The 20,343-nt window shown below is 45.4% G+C and overlaps 1 protein-coding gene across 7 annotated transcripts in view; it reads right to left on the bottom strand.

The window, feature by feature from the left end:
* The window catches only part of MYLK (myosin light chain kinase), a 271,416-nt gene that overhangs the window by 124,630 nt on the left and 126,443 nt on the right, over positions 1-20,343 (bottom strand). For all 7 annotated transcript variants that reach the window (XM_032629951.1, XM_032629944.1, XM_032629948.1 and 4 more), the window contains one exon: positions 8,154-8,361. In XM_032629951.1, the coding sequence (XP_032485842.1) occupies positions 8,154-8,361 (208 nt within the window). The remainder of the gene's footprint in view (positions 1-8,153; positions 8,362-20,343) is intronic.

Raw genomic sequence — 20,343 nt, 5'->3', positions numbered from 1 at the left:
TAACCATAAATGTTACTGCACCTCTGCCAGGGGCTGCCTGTCACTGTATAAATGGGGGCCTCACCCTATATAAACAGTTCACTCTACAGCCTCCACTCAGGCAGGGAGCTCTGGAGGTCACTGCCACAGTCCACGTTCACTGGAATGTGCACATGTACCTTATTCCTACACTATGACACTCAATAACAAGCACAGTTGACCCTTGAAGAACACGGTGGTTAGGGACGCCAACCCCGTGCAGTGGAAAATCCACGTACTCTATGTCTGCCTCAAAAATGAAGGAACTGATACATGACTCACCCAAGGGCAGGAAGCTGAAGCTGTTCTGCAGAACCAGGACTCAAACCCTAGTTCTCTTGATTCTGCATATTGCGATCTCTAATTGAACACAAACTTCCTCCCACACTAAGTTAATTTAAATATCTGTAAAATAAAAATACAGGTACTCTATTTATTGAAAAAAAATCCATATATAAGTGGACTCATGCAGTTCAAAACTGTTATTCAGGGGTCAACCATACATCCTTGCATAGAGGCTAAGGAGGTTATCCCAGGGCGCCTAGTAGACATTTCAGGAGTTCTATTTGGGTTCCCAGGAAACTGATGCACTAAAGAACCAGTTCTTCCTCAAGGGATTGAAATAAAATATCCACCACTTAGAAGACAAATTAATTCCTGGTCATTGATGGATAAGGTAGTCATATATCCTACCCAATGAGTTCAAAGGAGTAGGGACGCGAAGTTTTGTTTTGGAGGGGGGAATAGTTCAATAAACTGCGGCCAGTGATCTCTCAACTGTCTTACATAAGTACTCTAAAGAGGAATTTAGATCCTCTGCAGAGACAAAATAGCTGTTTTCTTTAGAGTCTTCTTTCTGAGGCCAAGGACCACAGACATGCCAGCTCACTTCTCAAGAGTCACTTTCCACTGTGATTCCCTCCCAAAACACCAAGCCAAGTAGCAGGTATTCCCTTCAGTACTTAAGTCATAAAGACTGATCTTGTATCAATTTATCAGGAAGGAAACAAAGAGAAGTTTACCTCTGGTTTGAGCCGCTCCCCACTTGTGGGTCTGATGGGGTAGGAGTCATCTGGCTGTGGCTACTGTACAGGTGCTGATCAGAAGCCACCCAGTGAGCAAGTGCAGCATATGGGAAGGTTATTTTAAGCATGGTTCTGGAGAAAGTCATTGTACTAATAAGCAACCCATTTTTGTTGGGGATCATGCAAAGTGATGATGTATCAAAGACTAATGGAACGCATGAAAAATCTGTGATCGTAATACTTGTAATAAACCCGTGTGTTCAGAAAAATAAAGGTAAAGTTAAAAAGATTCATGAAGCAAAGCAAGCACATAGTAGGTCTGTCCCTCAAGCTGTGGCTAAGGGCAGCAGTTCATCTGGAGAGCTACATGCCGTAGGAAAATGGAAAAGCAACAATTAAGGGCAGAATCGTCCACTCATACTCTGGAACGGATATGACTCTAAAAACCGCATTGCCTCGTGCTCCAGACCTCCCACAGTCTCCTCCCAATCTGTCCTTCAGCTTTATTTCCCACTACTCTCTGCTCCTGCCCGTCTACTCACCCCACCCTCCACCCCAGGCCCTAACTCTTAACCACTTTCCTCCTATCCCCAGCATCAGAATCATAATCTGCCATCCAAATCTCACTCGCTCTGTCCGGGCTAGCCAAGCCCCTCCTCCTCCCAAGAAGATATCGCAGACCATTTCAGCCTCCAGATGTCTCGTCCTCCTCTAAGTTTACAGAGTGGAAGTGCCAATCATTTGGCAAGTAAACCTGTGCTGTCTTGGGGTTGTGCTTTTACTTAGCTTTTAATGTGTCTACGTCTTAGCTGACCAACCAGGTTCTTGCAGAGAGGATCTGACAAAGCATTTCATCTCCCACATGGCACCGCACAAAGCCAGCACTCCCTAAATGCATCCTCATGTTGTTACTTAATTGCAACGTAACAATGAAATATGAGGTCAAGAAGGTCTCTTGAGAGCAATAACCAAGTCTTGCGGCTCTTAGATCCCAGCACAAAGTTAGCACGTGCAAGGAGGTCTGATGAATGAAGAAGAGGCTAGAACTACAAGCAAATGGGAAAGGTCTGGGGGTGGAGATGGGAGAAATGGGTAGAGGAGTTAGAGATGGGAAGAAAAGATGGCAGCTGGGCCAGCCAGGGGTACTGGCGTGTATTTTGGAGGGAAAAAGAAGCAAAGTGAAACTGGAAGGTGAAAACAACAGAGGGAAGGGAGAAGGAGATTTGGAAGGCGTGCTTCCAGAACAGAATGGGACCAAGTCATTTGTCATCTAACACTTCCGTGTAGCAAATAAGTGAGGCAGTCTTGACACACAACTGTTTCACAGCAAAGAGACTGGAGGGGCAAAAAGAATAATCTTTATCTCTACCATATTTATATTTCTCCCATTGATGAGACAGAAAAGGACAAGAACTCAGAACATTTTAATATTCTGACTGGGTAAGAAAAAAAATAGGGCATATGCCCCTCCAGAAAGAAGAGTCATCAGTGAGTATAACAGACTGAAAAGAGTTTATAAAGAGTACAAATGGGAAATATAATTACAGGTCTTTAAGAAGGTAGAAAATTTAGGTAAAAGAAGACAGTACAAAAGAAGAGAACAACAAAACAAAAGGAGAATCACGAAAGACGTTCTTGAGGAATACAACAATTTAAAACTCAGCCATTGTAAATAGACATGGGTTCAAATATATAATGTCATCAATTCAATCCAATGTGAAAATAAAGGCATCTGAGAAGTCTGACCCTGGAAAAGGGTAGTAGCAAAAGACATGGCGCAGAAGCATTTCCTACAAATTCAAAATCCCCAGAGAATGCTGGTGCCAGCAGCACCAGAATAGCTTGGCTAGCGGTCACTAAGGCCAGTCTTCTCCCTTAAATCCCATGACATGGGGTCACTCTCCTTTCTGCCGCCACATTCTAGGTGGCCTGCCACCTGGCTCTCTTTCGCTCGCATGGTCAGGGAGCACTTAATTCTATTGCAAAAGTGATATTTGTTACCTATTTATAGTCTCTCTTTCCCCATTGGAAGTAAACTCCAAGGGGGCAGAAAGCCTGTCTGAATTGGGCCTGACACAGAGAGAAACAGAGTGGTGAACAAGGCAATGGATAGAGGGATGCACTCTTTGCTTGTGTGAGACATTCCAAGATGAGGGGACATGTCTTTGCTTTTCGACAGAGACAAAAGTGGCAGCCTCAGAACCTATCACCTACAGGGGAGGGAGCTGGGGGAAGAATCACCCAGGAATGGAGGTGAAGGAGGAGGAATTTGCATGAAGGATAGTGTACTTAATAGAGAAGAAAGAGTGATGGTCAAGGCTGGATCTAGAAAGGAGGGAGGAAACAGGTCTTTGCCTACCCTCCACCTTCATTTACTCATTTCAAAGAAAACTCCCAAGAGGAAGGAGCCCCTGGCCGAATCTATTCCCCAGCGAATACATATTCGCTATTTTTAAAGTTATTTTTTCAGTTGTTCATTGCACTCTTAGGCGGAGTCGTTAATGGCTTGGAATTTAGTTTTCAGAGATGAAAATAAACTTTATCCACTTCCTCTGCAACTATCGCTCTCCACTCTCTTGCTACTCCTCTTCCCCTGGAATAAGCCCTTATTTCTCAACATCATCTTTAAAGCTTTACTCACTGCCCAGTGCACCAGACATGTTGATCATGACTAGGGTAACCATGCAATTTATTATCCAGACTGGGACTCTTTTGAAAGTCAAAGGAGGCTCTATTTATAATTACATTGGTAGAGCAGGCATGCTGGGATGAATGGTCACCCTAAGGACACTTGCTGTGACCATGGGTCTGCAAAAGGGCAACCACTTGCCCAAATGCTCACATTTGAGAATCATTTGTACTAGGAAAAATATATCACATCTGTAACTGAATCCTTCCTTGCTACTCAAAGTGTGACCTGTGGACCAGCAGCACGGGCATCACCCAGGGGCTGGTTAGAAGTGCAGACACTTGGGCCCTACTCTAGGCCTACAGAACCAGGATCTGCATTTTAACAAGATTCCCCCAGGTGATTTGGGTGCCCTTGCATTTGCATTAAACAAGCCTATAAGGTGAGTATGAGCCCTCCTGAGGCCTGGATCACCTCTGGGCCTCCAGTTTGGCTTTCCCTGGGTTCCTGAACTCATGGCCTTAAAATTAACCCTCTATTACTTGAAATGACTTAAGTGACTCTCTGGTCCCTGAAACACAAAGGACCTTCTCAAAGTCAGACCACCACGTCTCAGGTAAATCTCTCATTTCAGCCCCGCCCCTCACTCCACCCCACGCCCTAGGTTCACTCTGTGGATGTGATTGCCCAGACAACCTGACACCTTGTTCCTACACGTGGGCTTCTCTTTTTTCTCCGTGTAAGCCTTGTTTATCCCTATTCAAGCTTCTAGAGCTGTGCTGTCCAGTACAGTAGGCATTAGTCACCTGTAGTTATTGAGCTCTTGAAATACGGCTGGTCTGAATTGAGATGTGTTACCATGTAAAATACGCTGCAAATGTTGAAGAATGTAAAATATCTCAGAAATAATTTTTATATGTTGAAATGATAGTATCTTGGATATACTGGGTTAAGTTAAAGTATTTTATTAAATTCGATTTCCACTTAAAAAAAAAATGTGGCTACTAGAAAACTTGAGATGACACATGTGGCTCACATTATACAGTCGACCCTTTAACAATGAGGGGGTCAGGGGTGCCCACCCTCCCCGCCGTTGAAAATCCATGTACAACTTAGAGTCAGCCCTCTGCATGTCCGTCGTTCCTCTGTGTGCGGTTCCACATTGCAGATTCAACCAACCTCAGACTGTGTAATACTGTGGTATTTACTATTTAAAAAAATCCCCATATAGGTGAACCTGCGAGGTTCAAACTCATATAGTTCAAGGGTCAATTGTATTTCTCTGGACAGCGTGGGGCTGGAGAACAGGCTGTGGCCCCTACATTATACAGAAAGCTCCCAGAAAGCAGGCACCACGTCTCTTCCCTGCTCTGCACCAAGCCTTTGTCAGGGCTGGCTACACAAAGCCTTTCCAGGGCTCAGACTAGGGCTGCACAGGTCATGAATGGTCCTGTCGTGAAGATGCTTGCCCTCAAGGAGGAGAGTGCATGCTTCTTGGCCCTGGTTACCAAAGGAAATCAGGGGAGAAAGCTTTCTCCTCTATTCTCCACACAAGGATTTCCCTCTGCAAGTAGTTCTCAGGATATTAATGCCACGTTTGAACATCACAAGGTTACCATTTGTTGAGTGCCTACTATTTGTCAGTGCTGCGCTGACCTTTCCACAACCCATGGGGCAGCCATTAGCATCAGTTTACGGAAAAGGAAATAAGGTTCGGAAAGGTTAATTTCCCCATAGTTAGAAATTAGTGGAGCTAAAATCCAAGACCGTTGGATAGCACTGCCTTCTAAACTTGACCATTAGGGGGTCAAAAGGCTCCATATATGAGTCATACTCTTAATTCCTGAAGCTCTGCTCTTTCTGAATAAGAAGCATAACTAAGAAGCAAAGCACAGAGAGCTGGCGAGAAGCAGGAGGGCTGCTGGATTCCCTTTGTAAGGGTTTGGGCTAGCCTGGCTCCGTCAACAACTTATCCACAGCATAAGAGACCAGAGTGGATCCTTCCAGGGCTATGGTCTATGGGGTAGTCCCAAACCACAGAGGCTGAAACTGGCCTCTGATGCAGAAGCAGAGAGTATACAAGGCCATTCACATTTAAAGGTACTGCAGCCTTTAGGTCATTCTCTACCTCCTAGGGTTAGAAGGCATAAAGCATCTTCAATCATTCTCAAATTGAAACCAAAGGGGAGGGCGCAGGGCTGAGAGCCTTAGCCTTCTCTCATTTGCTATAGTTCTCCTGCCTTCTTTCTTTTCCTGGGCCCGGAGTACCATGACCTAATAAAAATTTTCCTGCTTAGTTGAGACATCAGATCTAATGTCCTCACTGATGGGAATTAAAAAAAAAAAAAAAAAAGGTTTCATACGACCTGGGTTTTATACAGCTCTCCTGTACTCCTAACCCACTCCATTCCTTTACAATGGATCACAAAGAACAAGGGCTAGCCCACGTTGTAGAGACCACTGAATTCAAACCCTTTATTCTACAGAAACAGAGATCCAGAGTTTAAAGTCGCACATTGACCGGCAAAAGTTGGGACCAGAACCTTGAACCTCTGATTCCCCGTTTCCCCAGCTCCAAATAGAAAATCAGAAAAGGGGTGTTATAGACTACATTTTTGTGTCCCCACCCAAATTCATATGTTGAAGCCCTCACCCCACACAGTGTCACTGTATTTGAAGACAGGGCCTGTGAGGAGTTGACAAAGGTTCAGTGAGGTCCTAAGGGTGGGGCCCTTAGAAGAAGAAGAAGCGACACGAGAGTTCCCTCTCTCCGCCATGTGAGGACACAGCAAGAAGGCGGCTCTCTGCAAGCCAGGAAAAGAGCCTTCACCAGAAACCAAATCCTGCTGGGCTGATCTTGAACTTCCAGCTTCCAGAACTGTGAGAAAATTCATTTCTGTTATTTAAGCCACGCAGTCTGTGGTATTTGGTATTGGCAGCCTGGGCTGACTAATACAGGGGGATAAAGTAATTTTTATTTGTGGGCCTCAACTCAAAGTTTGGGCATTGAAAAGTGTATACTGTAGGGGAAAGCACAGCATCAGAACTGGCCGAGATGAGGGTCATTCAGAGAGTGACCAGGGGCCACCTTCCATGTGCAATGCCCCAGCCCACAGGTACTTGAAGGCCATTAAAAGGAATGAGTCACTCAGTTAAAGAATTTGGGGAAAGTACCCAAACTATGCATATTCTATTCTGTGAAACAGCCTGTCTGTCCTTTCATGATGCAAGCAAACAAGAAAAACACTGGCCGAGGTACACCTCGCCCCCTTCTGGAACCTTCTCTGGCACACAGTGTCCCCTGAAAACCAGGTTGGGAGGATTGTTTTCTGAGAGAGGAGAAATGAGTCTGACCCTCTGGTTTATAAGCCCTTAGAAAGGCCTGGAAGGGTGGAGGGAACCTTGCCATATTTCTGAGGATGTGACGAACCCACATGTCCTTTTAGACATCAGGGCTTTAAGCAGCAGCCAGAGGCCTGAACTGGAAATGTTCTCGCCAGTGGAGTGCCTTCAGCATGTGGGAGATACACCGGCAGCAAAAGGAACAGTTTTACTTATGGTCAAATGTTTTCCTGGAATTTTTAAAGTTAATAAACTTAACAGAATTTTATTTAAGTACAAAGGGAAAAGAAGGCAAAATAACTAATCAGTGTTATCACACTTGTATGTTTATCTCCTACATATTTTTCTGAGTTTTACAAAGTTTTTTATGATGAGCATGTACTACTTTATAATGATGATAATAAACATTGCTCATTCTCTAAATAGTTTAGTATCTAGCATGTGCCAGGAAGTTTTCTAGATGCTGGAGATAGCAGCAGTAAACAAGATAAAGTCCTTCTCCTAGAGCTTCCAGTTAGAGGTGGGGCTTGGGGGAGATAATCAAATGGGATGCAGTGACAGTCCTAGGAGAAAAATTTTGGGTGGAGTGAGAGGATGGAGAGTCCAGGGGATGAGGTGGTCAGAGAGGGTTCTCTAAGGAGGGGACGTCTGAGCAGAGACCTGAAGGAAAGGAGGGGCCGAGTCAGGGGCCGGGCTGCGGAAAGAGCTCTTCTTTACACAGGGAACAGCCGGGTGAAGGCCCTGAGGCTTTGCTCAAGGACAAGCAGAGGGCCAGTGTGACCACAGTGAAGCGAGCAGGGTGAGGAGTGGTAGGAGAAGGGTCTGGAGAGCCAGGCAGGAGCGGGATGCACTTTGTAAGGCCATGATGAGGAGGCTGGTACCAGTCTCAGTGTGAGAGGAAGCGAGGGGAAGGCTGGAGCAGAAAGGGAGGTGATGTGTAGTCTGACATTGTCTCCTGGGATGCCTCCCTTGTTCCAGGGACCACATTGCCCCCATCAGACTAACAGGTCCTGAGTTCCGGAATGGGGATGCTTTCTCTTGTGCGTCCCTCTCCCAAGAGAGGGCTGAGGCAGGAGCTGCAGGCCTTGGGGAAACTGATGGCTCATTTCTCCCCAGGGCTTTCACCTCTTGGGACTCACCTTCTACCGTCAACTCCACTGTCACCTGGCGGGCACCACTACCATTGGTGGCTTCACAGGTATACTTTCCCTTGTCCTCCTCATGGACAGCATGAATCACAAGGCTGAAAGTCCCCCGGGTACCACAGTCCAGCAGGAAGCGGCCCCCACCGGCAATGGGTTGCCCGTTTCTGTGCCATGTCACGTGGGGCTCTGGGTAACCCCGGACCTTCAAGGAAAAGAAGAAAGGGTGAGAGCTTGTACATAAGGAGTACTTCCTATGTGGCAGGTATTGTTCTGGGTGCTTTACATGTATTAACTCTTTTAATCCTCATAACATGCCCTGCAACAAATACTATTTTCATCTCCATTTTGGAGAGGAGGAGATTGAGATGCAGGGTTTTGGTAGATTTCTCGAGGTCTTGAAGGTAGCAAGTAGCCGAGTCAGGCATCTTGGCTCCACAGCCCACCACACAAGTGTCTCTCAAGTCTGGATGCATGATTAGAATCACCAGGGGGAGATTTAAAGCAATACTAGTGCCCAGGTCCAACCCTGGACCAATTAAATCAGAACCCCAGTGCGTGGGGACTGAGCATGGGGATTCTAGAGCAGGGCTTCCTACTCTAACATGAATCACTTGTTAAAAACGCAGATGCTGCTTCTATAGGTTTGGGGTGGGCCTGAGATTCTGCAGTTCAGACAAGCTCCCGGATGATGCTGAGGCTGCTGGTCCTTAGAACTCACCTTGGGTAGCAAGGTTCTAGATCTGAGCTGCCCAGTAACGGCAGCCACTAGCCACACAGGGCAACTGAGCGCTTGAAACGTGGCTGATCCTGAGTTGCACTGTGACTGCACTGTACACGTAAGTTATACGTGGGGTTTTGAAGAGGCAGTACGAAACGAGAATGTGAACCACCTCGATAATTTAAAAATACTGATTACGTATTGAAAAGGTAGTCACTTTGATATACTGGGTTAAATAAAATATATTGTTAAAACGAATTTCACTTGTTTCTCTTTACTTTTTTAATGTGGCTACTAGGAAAGGTACAGCTACATACATGCCTTGCTTGATGTTTCTGTCAGGTGGTGCTGCCCTAGACCACTCTTTCTCTACAAATAGTTAGCAGCGGACATCTGTTGAGTGCTAAGTGTGAAGCGCTTTTCTAAATACTCAGCGTATCTGAGCCTCACAGCAACTTGTTCAGAGAGAAGATATCTCCCCAAAGAGGAAAAAATGCAGAGAGAGACAAATTCCAAGAAATCACCTTGAGTTTCAGAGAAAGTTCCCCAAGGGCGCTGAAACCCCTGAAACTCAACAGGCCCTTTGGAATGGACTCATCTTCGGAGGAGCAGGGCTCAGACTGGCCCGTCAATGCACAGCCTGGGACCTGAACTGGGGGATTCTAGCACTGGAAATGCACAGAAGACATCACAGAAACCTCCTGAGAAAGAAATTGTTGGCGTTACAAATAGGTTGTAACAGTAGCTTTTATCCACGGATCCACTCCAAGACAAGAGAGCATAGATACAGATGAAGCCAAACCAAAATTCCCTGGATGACCCCAAATTACATTTAGAAAGAAAGCCCTCAGTGACCGACAGCAATAATCCTCCTATACGCCCCAGCAAGGTCAGAGAGGATGCTTTATTAGCACGTGGGAGAAAGGGGAGGGGAGGTGGCTGTGCCGTCACGCCTGGCCATTGCAGCCTCACCAAGCACGTATCCTATCTCAGGGTGATGCTGTTGAAGGGGACTACGTGCATATTATAATGCCTATTATAATATGAAACAAAGTGTTAACAGCGATTGCCTCTAGGTCTCTCTTTTCCTTTTACTTAACTATCATTTTCTGATGTTCCTGCAAATAACACCCCTGACCTTTGTCAAACAGAAAAAAAATTAAATGAAAATATGTGCTCCTTTTATATTCGTGTGCCTGTATAATGAATGTATAGCACAACCATTCATTAATCTGTGGAGCCCCTCAGGGCACTTAAATCTAGAAATGGAAATAAAAGTGGTACACAAAAAAACATTATGCATGTGTTTGAAGGTAGCAATTGCCACATATCTGTACAAAACACATCACCTTGTGGCACTATCTTGGCACAAAGGTTCATGCCAAGGAATATCAGAAAGTCACTGTGTTAAAGCATTCTTTTTCTCTGTGAAAGCATATTTTCAGGAAACAACTAAGGAAAGAAACTCTTTCCTACAGAAGGAAGCCCCTTGGGAGTCTGGTCATATAGTGAATCTGCGAATCATCATCTTCTCCTCCATCCTGTCGGGCAGAGCCAGCCTCACCTCCAGATGATCAGGTGGCCTTCTGTCAGCGTCAGAGAAAGGCAGTGCAGAACTCTGGGACTGGGAGGAGATGAATCATTAACTTCACCAAAGGCGTCCTTAGCATTCTACGAGCAAGTACTCTGGCCCCCTGCAGCGGTGCCAACTCTGTGGCCACCAGGGCCTGAGGCGTCAATGTTTAACTGGGGACATTACAAGTGCGCCAGACCTCAGGGACACAGATCCCTCTTGCCCTTTCCATTTTCCTCTCATTTTCAATTTTTATTTATTTAATTTATCCCGGTTGCACCAGGTCTTAGTTGCAGCATGCATGTGAGATCTAGTTCCCTGCCCAGGGATCGAACCCAAGTCCCCTGTGTTGGAGAGTGGGTTCTTAACCACTGCACCACCAGGGAAGTCCCTCTCATTTTCTACGTACATATACATTCCCCTCCACCCCACACCAACAGATCCACCTTTGCAACACGCTTATATATTAAAATATCCAGGGATTTTTAAACATGCTGAAATTGGTACCAATTAGAAAGCTGTGGTTTGCAATGGACTTTTGTGCACCCTGCATCTGAAGCAAAGGCAGGAATTTCTATGACCTTTTTCCGCTCCAAGGTCTGAATGATTTTCAGCTCCAATTCTTATCCTCTCAATATGGAAAAACTTGTTCAACCACTACCTAACGTTACCTAAAAATTACTCAACTTCAAGTAAACTCATTTCTATTGCCGGCCCACTATCCTGGGCTCCTGGGTGGGGAAAGAAGAGAAGCCTGGGTGGGGAAAGAAGAGAAGCCTGGACTCACACCCGTGGTTGTGTGACAGCAGCCCTGCCCTCCCTGGACGCCTTACCTGCCTTCACCACGGGCCTTCCACCAAGAATCCACAGATGGAGGATTTCTTACAGCCCAGTCTAAGACCACAGTAAAAACCCAGCGATACTTTAGTTTTCAGAGGTCTTCCACATATAGAATCTTATTTGATTCTTGCAACAGTACAAGGGAGGTGTCTTGGGTTGGGTTCCCAGGAAGCAGAACCTGAGATAGGGATTCAGGAACCCAGGTCTTAGTCAACAATCAGAGAAGCTGGGAAAGGGTGTAGCAGCCTGGTGCAGGGGATCTGAGTGGGGTACCAAAAGTGTCTGTGACAGCATGCAAGGCCAATCATATTATTAAGCCCAGAGAGCAAAGGAAAGAGGCCTGGAGAAGTGGATGATTTGCCAGCAGTAAAGTGGCAGATCTGGGACCACAATTTTGGTCTCCAAGTTGAGTGGCTGTCTCTCTGTGCTTCACTGTAAATTCATATTTTTGGTGACATAAATATTATAGAATCCAAAGCATTAATAAGGGTCTATCTCTAATAGACCCTAAGCCTCCTCTAGGTTACAGCAATATCTGCTCCCCACTTTGGGAGAAAGCCAAAGAACTCACAAAAGTCCTGGCCATCCCATAAGCAAGTCTTGGGCTGTTTCCCTGGAGTAACAGGAGGACAGTGCTATAGACTGAATGTGTCTCTCCAAAGTTCATGTCGAAATCCTAACCCTTAATGTGATTATATCGGGAGATGGGGACTTCAGGGTGATTAGGTCAGAAGGGTGGAACCCTCATGAATGGGATTAGTGCCCTTACAAAAGAGATGCCAGAGAGTTCCCTCACCCCTTCTACTGTGTGAGGACAGAGTGAGAAGCTGGCCAGCTATGAACCAGGAACTGGACCTCTCCAGACACTGAATCTGCTGGTGCTTTGATTTTGGACTTCCCAGCCTCCAAACATGTGAGAAATAAATTTCTGTTGTTGAAACCACCCCACCTGTGGTATTTCTGTTATAGCAGAAATACCCCAGTGGTCTAAGATAGACAGGGATGGGTGCCATGCACATGCCTAAGACACGCCTAGGAAAGTCACTGTGGAACAGAGAAGACAGTGTAAGAGCCAGGCCTGAGTCCTAGGTCTGACTTGTCCTCCTAGCCTCTTCAGGTTGTAATTCCTTCCTTTCATTGAAGAGAAAACAGCTCTTGATAGCTCAGGCTCCTTCCGTTCCTGAAATAGTCTGGATCTAAATAGTGACCCACTTAGCTTCTGGGGGAAGATTCTTTCCTCTCCCTCCAGTCTACCCTGGGCCCCAGCCCACAGCCTTAATACTCTCTAATCCTCCATAAGGGAAAATCAAGTGACCACAAGGAAAAAGGCTTGTGAACATGAGTGGGCAGCCCTGACTTGTCACCATAATGAGTTTTTGGAAATGGCCCCAAAGAGGGTCATTCTAAGGAGAATCATATTTTTGCCACAGTAAACCACATTTAATTGGAGGTTGTGTTCTTGAACGAAAGCCTGGGATCAAATAAATCAAGGGCATAGCTGACAATCTGTCATACAAATAAAGATATAGTAACCATAACCCCTATAATAATTTAAAATAGTAAAATTGTGCTCCAGTGCCATAAAATGCCCCCAGAGACTTTACGGCCTCAAAAGGCCTTTAAAAGGAATGGGGGCTCATTCTGTGTGTGTTGGATGGTGAGGCGAAAGCTGGGCTGCAGGCGGGCAGCTGCTCACTGCCATGTCACACCAGCTGGCCGTGCTGGAGAGTTTTTCAGAACCTGGTGCTGTCTCAAGATCTACTTAATGATTGAAAGTGAAACATTCTTAAGGGCACTGTCTCTTCATTTTTCTCCGATGTGTGTGAAGGGCTTGCAGTTAATTCCAGTTTGCCCAGGACAGGCTACCAGAGCATAAGCCCAGAACAAGGCCAGGTCCTCTGGCCTTCACAACCCCTACAAGACTCAGAGCAACACATCTGCCTTCTCAGCTCGGTGAGTGGTAGAAAGGGGGTGATTTTGCTGTTTTTGATGATCTCCTGCACGTCTTTTGTTCCTGGGTGGGCCTGTCCCTGTTTGCACAATGTAAGCCCACACAGCTGCAGTGCAGAGCTGGGCAGGACATGAAACTGAGACTCTGCCCACATTGGGGACGGAGGGAGACCAAAACGAGTGAAACCAGGATTACCCTAAGGCCAGGGTGAAAGGAGACAGCCCGGCAGGACACTGGGGAATTGGGAGGATACACAAAGAAGACGTGAGCAGTGAGCTGAGAAGTCCTTGGGGCTGGGAACAATAGATGGAGGGGTTGTCAATAAGTATTTCTTTGAAACCTGTTCAGTAACTGAATCGACGATGGGAACGGCTGAGCCTGAAGAATGGGAAAGTAAGGAAACCTGCTGGACAGATGCCCCACCTCACCCCACCGCAAGCTGGACAAGCTGATTCTGCAACACAACTGTCTCCATGCTTCCTATGATTGCCGGCCTGTCTGTAGCACATCACTCTGAACCTCTTCCCCTGTTTCAAGGCAGCTTCTTCTATAATAAAGAAATTCTCCTATGATGAATGACTAGAACAGGGCTGGTGATTTAAAAAGTGAAAAATAATGGGAAGTTAATCAGTGATGCTGAGGAATGCGTTGAAGAATTCTCTGTCCCATCTCCAAGTATAAGCTCACCCAGATAATAAATGGACATGGATGCACAGAAAGGAGAATTAAAACATTAACACCCCCAGCAAATCAGACCACAGAAAATGCCTATGAAACTTACATCATGGGTGTATTATGAGAGTGGAGAGTGAAGGGTGAGCCATGGGTATGGCATGACCGAGCTTAGTGGCCTGGGTCTGTGTCAGCAACTGGCACACGGCCCATTGGACAGGCGGAACTTAATTAAGGCTTTGAATAATCCTGTTAACCAACAGTCAAAAGCCTTAAATGAACCCACAGAACCCATCAGGAAGAGATCATACCAGCTAAAAACAGCAACTAGTGAGAGGCTTAAACTGCTGGATGCTCCCTGCCCTTAAGTTCAAGTTGTGAAACAGCAAGGACCAAAGCAGTTCCATGAAAAACAAAAGCAGAATGCAGAGAATCATTCCTCAAACTGGCCCAGAGAATGCCACCTGGGTCATCAGGGAAAGATGCTCAAAGTCTCTATCTGTGATCAGCCACTCTCACTTTCTTTTCTTTTTTTTTTTTTTAACATTCTTTATCATATTCTTTTCCATTATGGTTTATTATAGGATATTGAATATAGTTCCCTGTGCTATACAGTAGGACCTTGTTGTTTATCCATTCTATATATAACAGTTTTTATCTGCTAATCCCAAACTCCCAATCCATCCCTCCCCCACCCCTCCTTCCACTTGGCAGCTACAAGTCTGTTCTCTAATGTCTGTGAGTCTGTTTCTGTTTCACAGATAAGTTTGTTTGTGTCATATTTTAGATTCCACATATAAGCGATAGCATATGGTATTTGTCTTTCTCTTTCTGACTTACTTCTCTTAGTATGATAACTTCTAGGTCCACCCATGTAGATGCAAATGGCATTATTTCATTCTTTTTATGGCTGAGTAATATTCCGTTGTGTATATATACCACATCTTCTTTATTCATCTATCTGTCCATGGACATTTAGGTTGTTTCCATGTCTTGGGTATTTTAAATAATGCTGCTATGAACATTGTGGTGCATGTATCTTTTCAAATTTGTGTTTTGTCCAGATGTATGCCTAGGAATGGGATTGCTGGATTATACGGCAACTTGATTTTTAGTTTTTTGCACTCTCACTTTCTATGGCGTTTTCTTTTCCTCTGGCCCAAGACACAGACAACCCCATAACCCTACATCTGCCAGACTGAGAACATCCTGTTTCTCCCACAGAGAGTACGAGACAGGCTATAGCTTGGCAGTCTTGGGTTATACCTCGGGCCCTTCTGAATGTTTCAAACAAAAAGCTTGATTTCCTTTTATCTAGCTCACCTTATCAATGCATGTACCTTTTTGATTCCCTTTCTTTTTTTTTTAAAATTTATTTATTTATTTTATTTTTGGATGTGTTGTATCCTTGTTGCTGCGCGGGCTTTCTCTAGTTGCGGTGAGCTGGGGCTACTCTGTTGCAGTGCGTGGGCTTCTCATTGCAGTGGCTTCTCTTGTTGTGGAGCACGGGCTCTAGGCGTGCAGGCTTCAGTAGTTGTGGCAAGTGGTCTCATTAGTTGTGGCTCACGGGCTCAGTAGCTGTGGCTCACGGGCTCTAGAGTGCAGGCTCAGTAGTTGTGGCACACGGGCTTACTTACTCCACAGCATGTGGGATCTTCCCGGACCAGGACTTGAACCCATTGTCCCCTGCATTGGCAGGCAGATTCTTAGCCACTGTGCCACCAGGAAAGCCCCTGATTCCTTTTCAATGACACAAGCACCTAAAATTCTGAAGCTGTCCAACAAAGAAATAGAATTCTAAGTGTAATAGGGAAACTCTCACATTGATGTTTTCCTAGTTTTTCCAAATTCAGAGTTTTCCTATAAAAACAAGTGTTCTTCTGTTTGAACTCTAGTCCTTGTGGGATGGCTGTGGGATTCCAGCCTTATTGCAAACCTCTCTACTCAAAGTCCTGAGTTCTGGCTTTACCCCCATCACGATGGTGTCCAAGGACACGGCATCTCCAGCTGGTGAAGCTGGCCTGGGAGCTCACTCTCCAGTTTCTACTGCCAAGTTGAGATATACTCTCAGATATATTAAAATATTAATAAGAGGCGTGTGGTATCATAGAAGTTTAACTAATTATTGCTGTGGCTTGGTTTTGTTTGATTTGCTCAGGATCTCCTGCCTACCTTTCCCAGTGTAAGCTACTCCTTTGAGGTAGCAGACTCACTCCTCTACCCACCACAGGTGAGTCAGGTGGAGATGCATTAGGCAGCCGCCTCCTGGCCAAAACGCTCAGACTTCCAAAATGAGCATGATCCACGTCAGCCAATCAGAGCTCTCCCCTGCAATTTCAACTAGAATAAAGGGAGACCAAACTGTCTCTTCACAGGGACCCCAAGCTGGGAAGATGTAGGCCTGAAGCTATCTGTCCACAGCCATATTTTCCCATCCCTGCCCCCTGTTTTCTTGCCTCCACCTAAGGGAAGGAAGCCATGTGCAAAATAAGACATCACATACACAGTGAAGAGGAAAAGAGAGGGAGGCACAGCCTGGCAGAGCTATGGCAGAGCCGGGATCCACTCAGTCATATGAGACAGTACATGTCTTTCACTTAACCCATGGAGTTGGTTTGTCACTTGCAAACAAGAGTCCTGACTAATTCAGGAAGGTATATGGCATCTGGAATCAGACAGACCTGTGTTGGATGCTGGCTGCACCAAGCAACAGTTGCCTGACTTTGGGCAAGTTACTTATCTGACCCTCAGTTTATACAACTGTAAGATGGGATGATATCAGTATCCACTTCCATGGACAAGTTTCTGACCAAATGACATAGCATATGTACAACCGTATATTAACAAATTCGAAAGGTTAGATCCTCTGTCTCTCCTTTTCTTCAAAGTCAGGAATTCCTTATAATAAGTTACCTTAGAATCCATTCAGCTCCCAGCTTTAACAGCACGAAGCTGTATTTCTGCCCTAAGAAATACTACTTTGTGAACTTCTGGGCTTGTTGAACCTCATCTTACACAACTCGAATTCTTATAGACAACTTCGAGGCGTCACACCCTTAATTAGATAAAAACCTAACCCTTTAAACTGAAAACACCTTCTGCCTTAGCTGAACTGGCTTATTATTTTTATTTAAAGAGCAAACCCCTTTTGAAAAGTGATCGATTTTATGTAACATCACAAAGCACATTTTGAAACAAATATCCACTCTATAGTTTTGTCTGCACCATCATTCCACTCCTGTAATACCACGTGCAACTCTGAGACAGAGGCCATCCCCTTGATTTCTGCCTCGCTGACTTATGCAGCCCTGGAATTTCAAGGGCATGGGCAAGTTTCGGGAAGGAAATAAATCTGGGGTAATAAATCTGAAGTTTCTGGCCAGTCATGGTTGGATCTGGGGAGACAGAGACATACTTCACTGGCAGAAGAGATGGAGCACAGGGCTCCTCCCCAAATATTGCATAGCCCACTTGGCAACGGCTCACGACCCCTCAAACAGCACAGCCCAGATGCCACAAGACTCAAAAACTGGCCACAGATTGTACTGGCCTATGAGGACTCTCAAAGAATATGAGGTGATTCTGTTTAAAAGCAAAGGTGGGCCAAAGTGACCAGGGGTTCCCAACAACCTAAGAATATCTCGGCTTGGCCCCCTTGGCTTAAATGGGCTCCCCTGGCAGCCGCTGACCACCCGCTCCGCAGGCACGTCATCGCACAAAGCCTGCATTCTGCTTGGACTCGCCCAGGTGGCAGCCTGCGAGGGAGGTGGGGGAGCAGGTGGGGCTTTGGCAGCAGGACCTTGCGGGCTGCCTGCATCCGTATGGCCAGGAGGGGGTCTCTGTGATGCTGTCAGAAAATACCTGGCACAAAGGGTAGAACGCAGCTGTGTGAGTTTGCTACTCTGTGGCACAACGTCCTCCCCAGGCCCTGCTGTTCAAAGGTACCCTGATCTGCATAGAGAATCATGCCAGGTAAGGAATTGAAAGCTGCTCCCTGGGCAACGTCAGTGTCTGACTGCCCACTGGGCTGAGAAACACAATCAAACATGCTGTCTTAAACTGTTTTCACTCTCACCAAGACAGGTACATGGTTAAAATGTACATTAAGTCATTAAAAAAAAAAAAAGCAGGCCTCTGCTCTACCCCTCCCACCCCCAATTTCCACTTCCTTCAGGAAATCACCTTCAAGTCTTTTAGCCATTTCTTTTGTTTTTTTCCCCTGTATTTCTAAATAACAGCCTCACAAACTACTTATTTTATTATTTTACACTTTCTTAACATCTCTATATGGAATATGAGTTTTCAGCTCTCAAATCTTCCCCCACATAAACCCTTCCCCCCACCCCACCCCCCAATAACCACATCCGAATTTTTATTAAGCCAGTGTGTTAGTGTTTGCTTCATTTTAACTTTGCTCATTGCCAAGCTACATCGTATATTACGATTACATTTTTCCCGGAGTTAATACCTGCCATACTTCTGGTTTGATTCGTTTTTTAAGAACCCAACTTCTCAAGAGAACTATAAAATTCTTCTCAGCAATGGTCAAATGCATCAGATAATGAATTCATCAGTGGCTTTTATTTTTTTCTTCTTTGGAGAGAGCCCTTCTGGAATCTTCTGTCATTGTCCTCCAATCTAAACTCTATGCTGTCTAGGTCTGACACACAGTGGTCCAGGGACTTCCAGTCACCCATCCACTTTAACCATCCACTTTGGTTAAACATGTCCCCTTCCAGTGGTTTCCTAAGGACAATTTAACCTTCCTTAAGGTTAAATTTTTAAACCTGGCATTTCCAAAAGTATCAATATTCTACTTTATACTCAACTTACAGCTTATCTAGGAAAGGAATTAGAGCAGAAAATCTTAGCAGAAAATCTTTTTCTCTTCAGAATTTTGAAGGTATTCCTTCACGGCATTTGCAGGCAATGATTCTGGCATCCAGTGTTGCTGTGAGAGGTATAACGCCAAGGCGGTCCTTCCTCTATGACCCGGTGTGTGGTGTGTGGTGTGTGGCGTGCGTGTGCATGTGTGTGTGTTTTCATTCCAAACTTTTAGAATCTTCTCTTTATCCCTGACAGTCTAGAGTTCCGTGACGATTTGCTTTGGTGTGGGTCTTAGTTCACTCATTGTATTGGACCCTTGGTAATAGGTCTTTTCATTATTGGCAATGCATATCTTCCAATTGTGAGGAATTTTTGTGTTTTGACAATTCTCTCTCTACTGTTTTTTACTATGTTCTCTTTACAGAATTCCCGAGTTGGATATTAGCCCTACTAGACTGACCCTTTACATTTCTCTTCTTTTCTCATTTATTTTCCCCTTATTTTTGTTCTCTCTGGGAGACTTCCTTGACTTTCATCTTCCAGCCAGTCTATTGAAGTTAATATTTTAGCTATCATTAATTTTTTCAAAAAATCTTCTTTCTCAGTTTTTCAAAACTGCTTTGAATAAACTCCTCTTGTTTAATGGAAGCAACATCTTATCTCTGCGGTGAGATGAAATGTCTTCAAAGTCTTCTGTAGTCTTCTGTTCCTACTTGGTTCCTTTTCTGGTTCTTTTTGTCTCTTTCATAACAGAGGCTTCCCTTGAACAGCTGATGGTCCTTCACTGACTCTTCACGCACGTGAGTGAAGAAATTAAAAGCTCTGTGCACACAAGTGGGGCCTTATCAATTTGCTGGATCTCCCAGTAGTGTGAATGGGTAAAAACTCTCAACTATCCATATCTGTGGATCTTGTTTCTTGAGATGATCAGTTTTCACAAAGAGAAAATCTTCTGATTCCCTGCTTAGGTGGTGGTGGTGGTTTGGACACAGTAATTAAGTCTGTCTACCAGCATTTGGGACCCTGACTGAGGGAAGGCCTTGAGGGGTCTCATCTCATATGGTGACTTTCACTTAGCCCCTTGCCCTTTCGAGTACAACACCTCACCCTGCCTGCAGCTGTGCCTTGTGCCCAGGGGTTGAGAGTTGGTCAAGTTCAGTCTGTCCTCAGAGAAACTTCGATCTTTCAGGTGGAGGGGAGGAGCAGTGGCCCAGCACATGGAGTATGGAAGGGGACTGGGGACCCTAACTCCTCCTTATTACATTTTTTTTTTTTTTTTTGCGGTACGCGGGCCTCTCACTGTTGTGGCCTCTCCCGTTGCCGAGCACAGGCTCCGGACGCGCAGGCTCAGCGGCCATGGCTCACGGACCCAGCTGCTCCGCAGCATGTGGGATCTTCCCGGACAGTGGCATGAACCCATGTCCCTTGCATCAGCAGGCGGACTCTCAACCACTGCGCCACCAGGGAAGCCCACCTCCTTATTACATTTTTAACCAATCCTCCAGTTTTCAGCTTCACTCCACAACCCGGGCTTTCAAAATACATGGTGCCTCCCACTTCTCAGCCTCTTTAGGAATTGTTTTGGCACAGGCAGGCTTACTTT

Source organism: Phocoena sinus, chromosome 4 (genome assembly GCF_008692025.1).
Source record: "Phocoena sinus isolate mPhoSin1 chromosome 4, mPhoSin1.pri, whole genome shotgun sequence".
NCBI classification, from domain to species: domain Eukaryota; kingdom Metazoa; phylum Chordata; class Mammalia; order Artiodactyla; family Phocoenidae; genus Phocoena; species Phocoena sinus.
This window is presented reverse-complemented; position numbering and strand designations above follow the sequence as displayed.